The sequence below is a fragment of the Corvus cornix genome, chromosome 5 (assembly GCF_000738735.6).
Source record: "Corvus cornix cornix isolate S_Up_H32 chromosome 5, ASM73873v5, whole genome shotgun sequence".
NCBI lineage: Eukaryota > Metazoa > Chordata > Aves > Passeriformes > Corvidae > Corvus > Corvus cornix.
In genome coordinates, this window is record NC_046335.1 from 20,358,120 (window position 1) to 20,370,392 (window position 12,273).

Here is a 12,273-nt window from a genome sequence, read left to right on the forward strand (position 1 = left end):
ACTTACTCTTTTAATCTCATATCTCCTACAGGGAACCGCCACTTCCTGCCCACTTCTCCTCTCAGGGATTATAGAGACTCACAGGGCAATAAACATCGAAGGTCTAGATCTGCAAGTGTTCGATTTGTCAGTGAGGCAGATAATGTGGACCAGGTACAGAACACTAATGGGAGTTCCTGTCCCACATAGGCAATATGTGGTCACCAGACTTTTTGCTTTTACATTAAATGAGGTGATTCTGAAGATGCAGCTAAGAATGTTTCAGCTATGATTTGTGCTTTCAGTGTTACCTGCTATTTTTCGTTAGGCAGTCACCTCTTGTATCTGTCATGAACTTTCATGCAAATCATTATAGAGAAAAAAGATGCAGATGGTAGTGATATCAAAAGTAAAATACGAAAATAATCTCCCTACTTTTTAGGCCATCTAATGACAAAGAAAAATAATGTCTGAATAGCCTGTTTAGTCTGGAGAAGACTGAAAGGGGATCTCAGTAATGCATATTAATATCTCAACATGGGTGTCAAGAGGATGGTGCCACACTCTTCAGTGGTGCCCAGTGACAGGACAAGGAGCAATGGCCATAAACTAAAACACAGGAAATTCCACCTCAACATGAGGAAGAACTTCACAATGAGTGTGGCAGAGCAGTGGCACAGGCTGCCCAGGGAGGTTGCCAAGTCTCCCTGTCTGGAGACATTCAGAATCCACCTGGACGAGTGCCTTGTGGAACTGCTCTAGGTGACCCTGCCTTGGCAGGGGGCTTGGATGGGATGATCTCCAGAGGTCCCTTCCAACCAATTATCTTTCACCTTCATGCTGAAGTTCAGTGGGGCTGTGAAGGGGATTATTCTGCTTTAGTTAATGGCATAGGGTATTAGTGCTTTTGCTTCTACTTCAGTGTAGCTTAGATTGATTTTGATCCAACTAGTTCTTCATCTTAGTTCTTGGTCTGACCTGTGAGTGGGATAATTTGACCCTGTACTTCAGGCAGATGATGGGAGGAGGAGAGGATGTGTTTGCCACTGGTAATTTTCATACCCCTTAACTTGTGTCTGCTTGCAGACTTCAGAAAAAATAAATTAATTACCTTAATGAGTAAGATTAAAGTGTTTCTGTTATCCTAGAGGTAGAGAGGAGATTTCACTACCTGTTTTTGCTTTTTCAGACAGAGTGGCTAGACTTGCTCGAGTGAATCTGTGTAGACTAATATTAAAGAAGCTGATTGTAAGGTATTCATTAAATCAGTCTTTATTAAATCAGTCTCAGCTTCCAAATAATTTTAAACTTAACTACAATATGTTTTCTCAGTTGACTTTTTGGGAAGCTATAGAAATTCCTAGACTTTTATTTAACCCCATTTCATTATCTTTTTAATCTAGTTCTTTCCCCATTCCTTCCTCCCCCATGGTAAGAGTGGAAAATAATCCTTGGAAGGAAATAATGTTATGTGGAAATCTTCCCTTCTAACCATCAAAAAATCTTAGGACTATTTTAGATTACTTCTAGATATTCTATAAATATCTTGGAAATTTTATTCAAAGGAGTTCCTGCAATGCATACAAAGTTCCTCGTATTAAATATGTGTGTAGGCAAATAGCTTTTTTTCCAGTTTTGATGATAACCGTTGGTTTATTCCTTATTCTTGCTTTTCAGTGAGTGAATATGGCTTTTTTCTTTTCATTAACTATTTTGTAAGAAGAGTATAGTGCTTTGAGGAATGATGAACTACAAGTAGTCATTGATCATGATTATAGGTAGAAATTAGACCAGAGATAAAGCAGTACTGCTTAACTAAAGTTGTGGCGTTTTCTTTTTTTCTGTAACTGGTGTCTCTTTATTCCCATTCTGACTTTTCCTAGCTGAAGTAATTTTTCAGCCGAATAATCTTTTGACACATTTAAGTCCCTCTCCTTCTTAGCACACACATTTTGAAAATATGCTCAATTTTTCAAAGTCTCTCAGGTCAGGTTGAAATTTCTGGGTAATCACACAAGGGAGGTAGTAGTGCCTGTGTCTGAATGTTGAGGGCAGTCAGCTTGGTTGTGGAAGATTAAGGTTTAAATTTAGGGCATAGACCAAAGGAATATTACAAATTAATAACGATAATCCTGGCCATGGAACTGTTGACAGGAATAGGTTGCATTAGGATGGATTAACTGTCACTTTCTATCCCATGAAGACTGAATGACCTATTCATTTTTTTTTATTTGCTCCCTAAAACTTTGATGATAAGTTGGGAGCCTGCTGAATGGGGAAGGTGGGAGATTTTACAGAGGAAAGTAGATGTGTGTTTTTGTTTTTTTGTTTTTTTTTTTTTCCCAAGATCTGAAAAAAGAGCATGTAAAGTCTTGGGCGATACCTGTTCTTGGTAGTTCCTGAAGACATCATACCGCTCTGCTTGTTCTGTTTCAAGTTCCTATGTCATCTATTTTTAGTAGCATATATAGCTGGGCAGAATTTGTTTTAGCTATACTAGCATCTATTAACATGAAATATGTCTCTCCTGAACATTACTTGTTCAGATGTTTCAACTTGCTTTGCATTAGCGTAAAGAGGTGGTGCAGTGTCTAAGCTCTGAACCACAGAAAAAAAGCATAGTTAGGAAACTTGGTTTAGCAAATAAAGTACTGAAAATTAAACTACAATGAGCACGTATTGTGAAGGGTTGATTGAAATAGAAGTGTGCAAGCCTCATCCAGTCATCCAGGCTCAACTACAGTTCATGGAGTTTTACTATTTTGTAGGTTATTTTTGTCTGCTTTATTTTAAAAAGTGTATATATGTCTAGATATGTATTTTTGGAATATCACAGAAAAAAACGGTTCCTAAGCCTTAGCTTAATTTGTGTACTTTTATTTACAGCTTCATTCTTTTCACCAGTCTCTTCGAGATCTCAGCAGTGAACAAGTTCGCCTGGGAGATGACATCAGTCGTGAGCTTTCAAGGAGAAATAGGTATAAACAGAATATAACTTCATGTGAAGAACAGTGTGGAAAATAATTCTTAAACTCTTTTATTTCAAAAAATAATTTTGGGGAGAATGGGAGATTGTGCAACATATAGATGAAAGCAGGATTATGAACTGCTTGTTTTATGTCATCTTCTGCAGTATTTATAAATGTAAATAACACCCATCAATTCCAATTTGTGTAGTATATGAGGCTTTCCTCAGCTTTTTTTTAAAATATGCACAAAACAACAAGGACTAGGGAATTTCTTTTATTACATCTTTGCTCCTAATTTGTTCTTTTTACTGGAGTCCTTTCAGGGCAAGCTCTCCTGCAGGCCATAATCTATATACTTTCTCGACATGTCGTGCTTTGTTCAACAGCAATAACAGGAGTTAGACTGTTAATTCCTAGTAGGAAAGTACTGTTCAAAAGGGCTGTGTGGATGTGCCCATAATTTTGTACTTGCTGACCTGATACTTAGCTGATACTTAGATGCTCTGTTTCTTCACTTGAGGAATGGAAATGCTTTTTATCATGAATTTTCCCCTTGAGTCTTGTTTGTAATTATGCTATAAATTATTATGAATAGGCTATGATCTATTATGAATAGGCTGTAGAAGAAATTGAAGTAGCAAAAAATTCTGGGAGGTTGTTGCTGCTTAAAATTATCACGGGTGTTACTTAGTTTTTGCACTGTAGAATATTGTCTTACTTATATTTTCTTATGAAGGACTGATGCTGAATTAAGAAAGACTCTAGAAGAATTGTCTGAAAAGCTCACTGAGTCCCAAAGACAAGAAACGGTGAGTGTGACTAACATGAAGAGATTATTTGTATTTAGTATTCTAAGCAAAATGTGGGCTTCTAGTTTAATGTGTGTGTTGGTAATCGGTATTGCATATTGATATGTGTATCTGAACATGATCTTTTTTAGGCTACTATAGGTTGTTGAAATATTACCCTTCGATAATTAAATCAGCAAGACAAATTTTGTATTTCAGGTGCTTGTTTTAAGTAAAAGTGTTTTAAAGGTGTGTGTATTGTGAATTTTTCTGTTTCAAAATTCACTGCCTTGGAGGAAGCTGCTTTTTAACTTTAAACATTGGTTTGAATGCTATTATACTTTTTGAAGATACCTTTGGAAAGATACAAGCTTTCCCATGTTATGATGATAAATAGTGTTGCTTCTTGTTCCTCCCTCCCTCCCTGTCCTTTTCAATCCTTATCATCTATGTAGCAAAATGGAAGGAGTCTCTTTGGGCTGCACTCTTCTCTGAAGGCTTGGTGACAAAATGTAACAAAGAAGGCAGGACAGCCATGACAGTCTTTTCTTGTCTCCTGTATCTGCTGGAAGCAGACTAACTGCAGTCTGTTTTACTTTAATCTGAAAGAGATCTGCTATTGAGATGAAAGTCAAACAGCATATTGCTGGAGGAACAAGAGAAGTTGAGAATCACCCCAGTAATTAGTAGGTGAGAATCCTGTAGGTAGTTCTTGACACATAAGGCTTGAGTGTATGCTTTATGTAAGCATTTACTGTGATATTAGTAGCAATGCTGACTTTTCAAACCAAGTGTTATATATGCTTATTTTCCCATAGGTGATTCATCTTGCCCTAAAATTGCATGAATTGGTACTAAATGCTCTGTCAAGGGCTTTAGTGATGTGTTTGTCACCGATAACAATATTGTTGGCGTGGACCACTTTTTGGTACCAGCAGACTTAATAAACATACTTGTATAAATTCCTGACTCTAGATTAAGTTGGACAGTGATTCAAGAGGCACTATATGTACCAGTTATGTTCTTGATATGATAGAGTCCATTAGGGAAAGAAGACTTGCCTTGTCAGCCTTTGTAGAAAAATAGGATGGGGTTGTCTTTGTTGAAATGTTAATTTTGATTTCTCCTAGTAGCCTGGTAGGATAAAGTAAGTTTATCTGTTAAAGAATTCTTGATACTTGCAAAATGCTGTGTTTTTCTTGTAGAAGACTTCTCAGTATACTTATGTTTTTTTCTCTTTCATGTACTAGGAAATTAGCGAATTCATTAAGTTTTAACCAAGGTGATTCTCAAAAGAATAGCTGCTACAACTGGCTACATTACAACTGTTCAGTGCCTTTGCATGAGAGAAACAAACCTTCCTCAATCCTCTGGAATGCAGGCATCCACTGTCTGTTCATTAATGAAAGAAATAACTAGCTCTTTGACCTCCTACAGTAGGGTTTCAAGATGTGAAATTGAAGGTTACAACTTTTGACCTGAGAGGAGCAAAAAATGAGAGAGGTGAAGTGTAAGAAGGAGTTTGTTCATGGTAAGGGGAATATCAGAAGAATAAGTGTCTTAATTGGGAGGGAACATTATCATGCAATAAAGCTATGCAAACTGAAATATTTACTGATATTCTTTTAGTAAGGAAACAAATGCTGCAGTAAGCTGCAGTGAGATGATTTTTATGTGTAGGAATAGTAAGAATTCACCCGGAATATTCTGCTCATTACTGATTATTGATGTTATGAAGAACATTGGCCAAATGGGAAGAAGTCTGGAAAGAGGAGAGGGAAAGCAAGAAAACGGGGAAAAATAAAAAAGACCACTGATTCAGAGTTCCTTGAAAAGATAAAAGAATTGCTGGGGTTCAATTTGCAGAAGAAACGGGTAGTTAGGAACGATCTAGCCATGTATGATGAATGGCCAAAAAGTGGAAATTTAGTGTACAGTATTAGAACAGAAAGTCATCTAATGATAATTTTGTACAGTAGTAGTCTAGTCACCTGTGAGTTAGGAGCTTCTTGATCTGGAAGTGATCTGTCTGCTTTCTGTACTGAGTGATAATCTTTCTGTGGATTTCTTTTTTGAAACTTCTCCAGTGTTTGTTACAACTTGCGTATCTTTATGATTTTGTCCTATAGCAAGGGGTTCTTCAGATAGGTTATATATTTTGAGAGGAGCTGCCACTTTTTAGGTGATCTGGTTTGTTTTTTGGGGTTTTTTTTGGTTATTTTGTGTGTGTCTGTGTTGGTTGACGTGTTTTGTCGTAGGTTTTTTTGTTAGTTGTTGTAGGGTGTTTATTTGTTTGGTTTTTAAATCTAACTACTCTTTCATCCCTAATTTTAACTTGGGAGGTTGTTCAGTTTCTTCAGAGGCTTTTCAGAGTGTTACTTTTCCGGCCGAAAAATTCTGACTTAATGCGATGTTGCCAATTCCACAACACTTAAAAAGCCTAGTGGTAGCAACATTGTGCACTGCTGCTTTGCCAGTGCTCTCTGATACTAGGTTTGGATCTTCTGCCCTGGTTCAAAGCTTAGTGGTCTCCTATTACCTCATGAGCCTGGCAGAATCAGTGAGATGAGGTAAATGCAAAAGAGAGGAACTTAGTATGGATGTTAAGAATAAAAATAACTCTCATAGTATGCATAGCAAAGCATGAGATTAGAGTACATGTAGAAACTAGGGTCTGTTATTGTAGATATTTGAGATCCTTTAGTATGTGTATGCATTTAGGAATTCTAATGAGGTTGCTTAATTCAGAATTGATTGTCATTGGTGAAAGTGAGTTGGGTAAGAGGAAATACTGTTTTTCTCAAAACTTCCTTATGCAAAGTTGTGCAGGAACTTTTGTCCTTAGTGCCTTTATGACTTTATTTGGGAGTGTTTATCACCTTGAGGATTGCCATCCTTGTATTTATATTCTGTTGTATGGTTCTTGGCAATAAATTGTCAACTTGAAATCTTGATAATTTCACAGGACGAACTCATGGTAGAAACATTCTTTTCAGTTCAGTGTCCTTAAGTCTTTATTTTTTTTAGAGACATATATCTAAATTCTTACGCTTTGGTATATTTGGGGCTGTTTGAAAATTGCCTGTATGTAGGTGTGTGATGATGAAGGTCTAAATCACTGCAGTTCTTCTGAGTCACTAGTTCAGAATTTATTTTTATTAGAGTTTTATGATTCTTAGAGCCTTTTTGATGCTGAATTTGAATACTTTAAGATCCACACAACACAATCAATGCACACTATTTTACCTGTAAAGAGAGCTTTTCCATCTCAATATAAAAACCAGATGACATTGAAGGTTGTGACACAGGCATTGTTGGATGCCTGTTTCAGGTTGAGCACTCTCCATGGCCTTGTACTTGAGAATCTATGTGCAGTTTTGGTAAAAAGCCTTTCAGGTTCTACAACTCTCTCTATATCAAAATCTCTTTCTTAACTTGACATTTTGTGAGATTCCTTCCTTCTTGAAAAGGGTTTGGATGTTTGCTAGACAGGCATAGAAGCAATTGAAAGAATATTTACTTACTTTATGGTTATATAAGATAGCCGTCTTGGATATTTTCTTGCAATCTCTTGGATAGAAGCACATCCCAAAGAGCACAAGATGCTGATCTTTAGACATAAAAAGCAACTTAATTGAAGCACAGTTTAGTTCAAATTAGGTAGATGCTTAATTGAGACGGTGCCATTATAAAATGATGATAGACTGTCTCTGGAAAACGACAGCAGTGACAAGTGAAATGGATCTTACATGGAGTTACTGTGGTTATGGTATCTCAGAGGGCCAGGATTATTGTCAGATAATAAACTGTCCTTCAGAACATTGGGTATAAGGTTTTTTGGTACTGCACAGGTGTCTTGTAAAAGGTATAACACATATTATCATTTGTCACGAGGGGAAAGTTTTAACAATATTTAAAGTTATAGCTCTGAAAAAAGTTTGCTCTTTTTGTGATTTTAATACTCCTGTTTCAAGTATGCATTGATGATAAAATACGTTGTAACAAGAAAGGCAGCAAAAATCTGTTGCAATAGATTTCTGTTAGCAGCACTTGTGCACTAGGAGTAACAGTGGAAAGCTGAAAAACAGGGCAGAAATTCACTAAGTAGGATGTGCTTTTTGTACAGTAAGCATCCAGCATCTTCCATAAGATTATATTTAGCTGCATGACTTAAATGTCACCCTGGTTTTAAAAAGGACATTCTGTTCTTTGTGTTTAATTGCAGGGGAGGAGAGGAACTTTCTGATAGCCTAATCTGTTTTCATGGATTTTGCTGCTACCTTTAAAGCTTTATGTGGAGACACAGCTCTAGTGTCATCATTGTCGTTCAGATAGTCTGTGTTGCTAAAAATGCGTGCTTGAAGTCACATTCTAATATGTTCTGAATGCAGCAGTTTACTGCTAGTATTTCATGTCGTTGTCTAGAGCCTCCATATTCTTTGTACTGTTCTTCAGTGAACCACTTGTCTACACTAAGATTTTTGGTAACATTCAGAGGTCTAGATACATATTTCATGCTAGAAATGTCCTGAGTCAAGGTCGTTTGGGATAAAGGAAGACAAGTATGTTTTTGAGTTTACTCTGCATGTACTAATTAATAAATTAACACTTAACTGTTTCTAATTCTTTTTTTTTTTTAATTCCTACTGTTGTATGCCACAGGCTGTGTGACAAACTGAGGAAGGTCAGAGAGGCTACAAAAACATGGAACAATTCTTGTGGGACATAAAGCCTTGCTGAAGTGCCAAGGTGTTACCAATACCATACCAATGTACAAAGTATGGGAAACAAATAGGGGTTATAAGCAGCATGAAAATGTTCGCTGTTTCGCGTTGGTTCTGGGGGGTTTTTTGTTTGTTTATTGAAGAGGATTATGTCTGTAACTGGAATTTCCATGCACCTGACAAATACAATGATATATAATCCATCTTTTTTAGTACGTTGTTAGAAATAATACAACAATTGTATTCTGGAGTGAGTTGAAGGAAGTTAGAGGCAAGGCAAATCACTTCATAAAATTAATTTCTTACTTGTTCTGAGTTAGTGATGATTTGAAATGAAACTAGAAGTTTGCAGGAATCTAAAGCCTGTCTAGTGCTGCCTTGTGTCATGTTATCTGCTGTGCATGCTAGACCCATGACAGTGAAGAAGTTACTGAACTCTCCTTTGGAATGTCATCTTTGGGGGTGATGTTACTTTTGAATCTTCTGTCAAGTCAAAATTGTACATTTTCTTTCGTAATAGCTTTAGTGCTCACTTGCTTCATTGTAAAAGGTAAATGAGAGATCTGAGAAAGCTTGTCTTCAGAAACATATAGTCAAAACCTTTTTTAAAAAATGCAAAAACGCTACTGTTTAATTTCTTTATTTTAGATATGTATAGGGAAAAGGATGACAGCTTATTTCCTGGTTTTGAGCAAAGATATAACAAGTTTAATGAGAGTGGTTTTTTTTGTTCCTGCTACATAGTATCATTGTTTCTGTTAGCTGGAGTATTTTATGAATTCTGAGAAGTAACACTAAGTAGTACTTGTCAAAACAAACATCGTGATGTGGTCTTTATCTTTTATACATTAGTTTTTAGTAAGTAATTATTCTGGATTATGACTTCAGAGCTTTCATAACTTAGATGAAAGTGCATGGTTTGATGCAGTACCAGGCATCTCCTGATGGTTTTAGGAAAAAATACAGTATTCCAGACTGTAAGCTGTCTATTCATCTGGCTGCACAAGCAAGAAGTGTTTTCTGAGGGATGTATTCTATTGTAAAGAAAAAGAGTGTTTTGTTTAAGCTGTGTGAAGCCCAGAACATAAGTGTAGCCTTAATTGTGTTTCTGTTGCTACATAACTGTGTTGCTCGTAGTAAAATTTTCTATCTGTGCTTATATGCCTACTGCTAATGGAGGTGTGCTTAATGGAAAAAGATGAGAACTTACCTCCACATACATCAGAAGCTAGGAGTCAAATGTTGTTTTATGTCTTTCTCTTTTTATCTAAATACCATTTGGGAATAGATATATTGCTTTCTAGTGGTTGCTTAAAATAATTAGTTTTAAGATAGGGAGGAAATGATACTTAAGTGTTTTTCTTGCTACTCTTTAACAAAAAAAATAATTTGTTGCCTCAAGAGGGTGCTGTCTGCTAGCAGTATGAATTGCAGAAGTGAAGTAGTTCTGGTATTCTAGTCTGATTGAGCTTTTATGTTCCTAGTCCAAATTGCTTTAATAAATACCTGTTGTTGTTTTTATTAGTTTGTACATGGATTTACAAATATTGGGGAAAAAGGCTTTAAGTGATGTAATTATTTTATGTTGTTACAGTTATTCTCATGTACTTAGTTCTTGTTTACTACTTTTCACTCACAGATTTTGGTGCATGAAGGAGGCAAACACTGGTCTGTTTTGCAGACTGGAGATGGGAAAGAAATGTCCCTCCAGAGGTTAATCAGGCTTGTGACAGAGAAGCTAAGACTTTTGTATTGCAACTTCACATTAGGCTGCTCTAAACTTGATAATGGGATATTTAACACTTGAGTAGAACCACCACTGTAGAGAAAAATATGCATACACCTAAAGGAGGATACTGCCAGCAAGATAACAATTTGGTTGCCTGCTTGAGTATTTCTGGAGTACTCGCTGCTATAACTAGTTATTTTCTCTTCCATTCTAAATCTGCTTTAACAAAATACAAATTATGTATTCTCTTTTCTTTTCACCCCATACTCTGTTTACATTTTTGCCATTGATATTTTCACATGTATTAAAAGGCACGCTAATTTCCTACAGCATGGGTTTTTTCCTTTTGAAGGTATCAGAACGGGTAGAGAGAAGACTTCAGGAGATAGAAGAAGAAATGCGTGCTGAAAGACAGCTCGTAGAGAGGCGCCAGGACCAGCTGGGACACATGTCTCTTCAATTACAGGAGGTATGCAAATGAGAGCTTCCCATGTATTTAGGATTTAGTTAGGAATGTGTTCCATTTGTGAGCCTGTACCTGTCAAACTGGCAAAAATGCTCGTATCTTTGGCACATTTTTTAGCTCTCAGTCCAGCTCAGCTTGTTTTGATGACCAGATGGTACCAAGTAAAGTCTCAGTTCTTCATTGTACTATCTTGTCTATAATTTAGACCTTTTTGGTAACGGCCACAAATCTTCTAAGAACCTACCCCCTATGCCCTTCCTGAAAACCCAAGCAAACAAAAGCAAGTCATTAACTGGATTTTCTCAATTAAAACATTTTGTTTTCTAAAAGGTAAGCTTTGCTTGCTCGTGCAAATGAACACTTTAATTTATTTCAACAGTCAAAACCACTGTAGTGGCCAGACAGCTTTTCATTGCTTTTCAGTTTCATTCAACAATGCCCAATGAAATATAAAACGTTATTTAGGAGACAAATAGAAATGTTTAGAATATAAGTTAAAATTTGAGACAGCTGTTAGCTTTTTTCCTGTACGTTTTAGAAAATATATGAAAAATACTTCTTTTTTTCTGATTTTACTCCTGGTTGGAAAATCTGTGTCTTAACATAGCATAACTTTTTATTTCACTCCCCTTAAGATACAATTTGCAATGTTATCTCTGTCTGTGTAATAGAATACTATGACTGGGAAGAAATAAGCAGTTCCTTGGTTTTCAATTTTAGTATTTGCAGCAAGGCTTTTTGGAAGACATTACACTGTGCAGTGATACTGAAGAACCTGAAGTTAAGAGTGATGCTATGCATTTAATGTAAAGCTAGAGACTGTTCAAAGATGTCATATTTTAGAAGATGAGATCCTTTTTTTGATATAGATAAAAAGTAGTGTTTATCGAAAGGCTTGTAATCCTTCTGCCAGTATTTCGGAAAGACTTACTGTTTCATTTTCCCCCCACTTGATGTCCTAGTGGGTGATAAGAACTAGAGTGCTGAATTTCAGTTTTCATTGCTCTTTAATATGCCTATGTCTGCTTCTAGATTCTTCAGTAGTGCCTTCAGTCTGGGGAAGGGATGTCTAATGCAATGAATTGGTGTGATTTGATAGTGTTATCTGCAGCATGGAACAATGTTTTTTTATCCTTTTAAAGGGATGATGACTTTACTTTTAAAGGCTTGATGACTTGTAATCTACATTGACACTGCCATGGTTGCCTTAGAAAGAAAACTTGAATTCAAGGGAATGAGTTCAAATGTAGTTCAAGGAATTTTCATATGATCTTTTGTAGATCACATGAATGATCATAGTCTATGTCATCATGAGCCTTCAGGCTGCGTACCTTTATTCTTGGTAGCTCATCTTTTGAATTTCATGCAAAATGAATATGAAATACTAAGTACATCCTAGACCTATTCACCTAAGATGTCCAGCTGTTTTAATAAGATGGTTTAATCCTTTCTTCTGGAAATTCTGTTTTTGCAAGTCATTTTCCCTGAGGAACCCTTTTCTAAAATACAGCTTAAGTTGCTGTATTTTAGAAAGAATGTACTTGAATTGCCTTGTGTACTTTTGCATAGCCTAGTGATTTTAAAGTAAATAAATATTTTGCTACAATTGTTATTTGGA

At 36.2% G+C, this 12,273-nt stretch overlaps 1 protein-coding gene across 1 annotated transcript in view; it reads left to right on the plus strand.

Moving 5' to 3' along the window:
• CEP128 (centrosomal protein 128) overlaps positions 1-12,273 on the plus strand; it is a 115,581-nt gene that overhangs the window by 6,764 nt on the left and 96,544 nt on the right. Inside the window, exons 6-9 of the mRNA XM_039552733.1 lie at positions 32-153; positions 2,866-2,957; positions 3,685-3,757; positions 10,542-10,658. Of these exons, the coding sequence (XP_039408667.1) occupies positions 32-153; positions 2,866-2,957; positions 3,685-3,757; positions 10,542-10,658 (404 nt within the window). The remainder of the gene's footprint in view (positions 1-31; positions 154-2,865; positions 2,958-3,684; positions 3,758-10,541; positions 10,659-12,273) is intronic.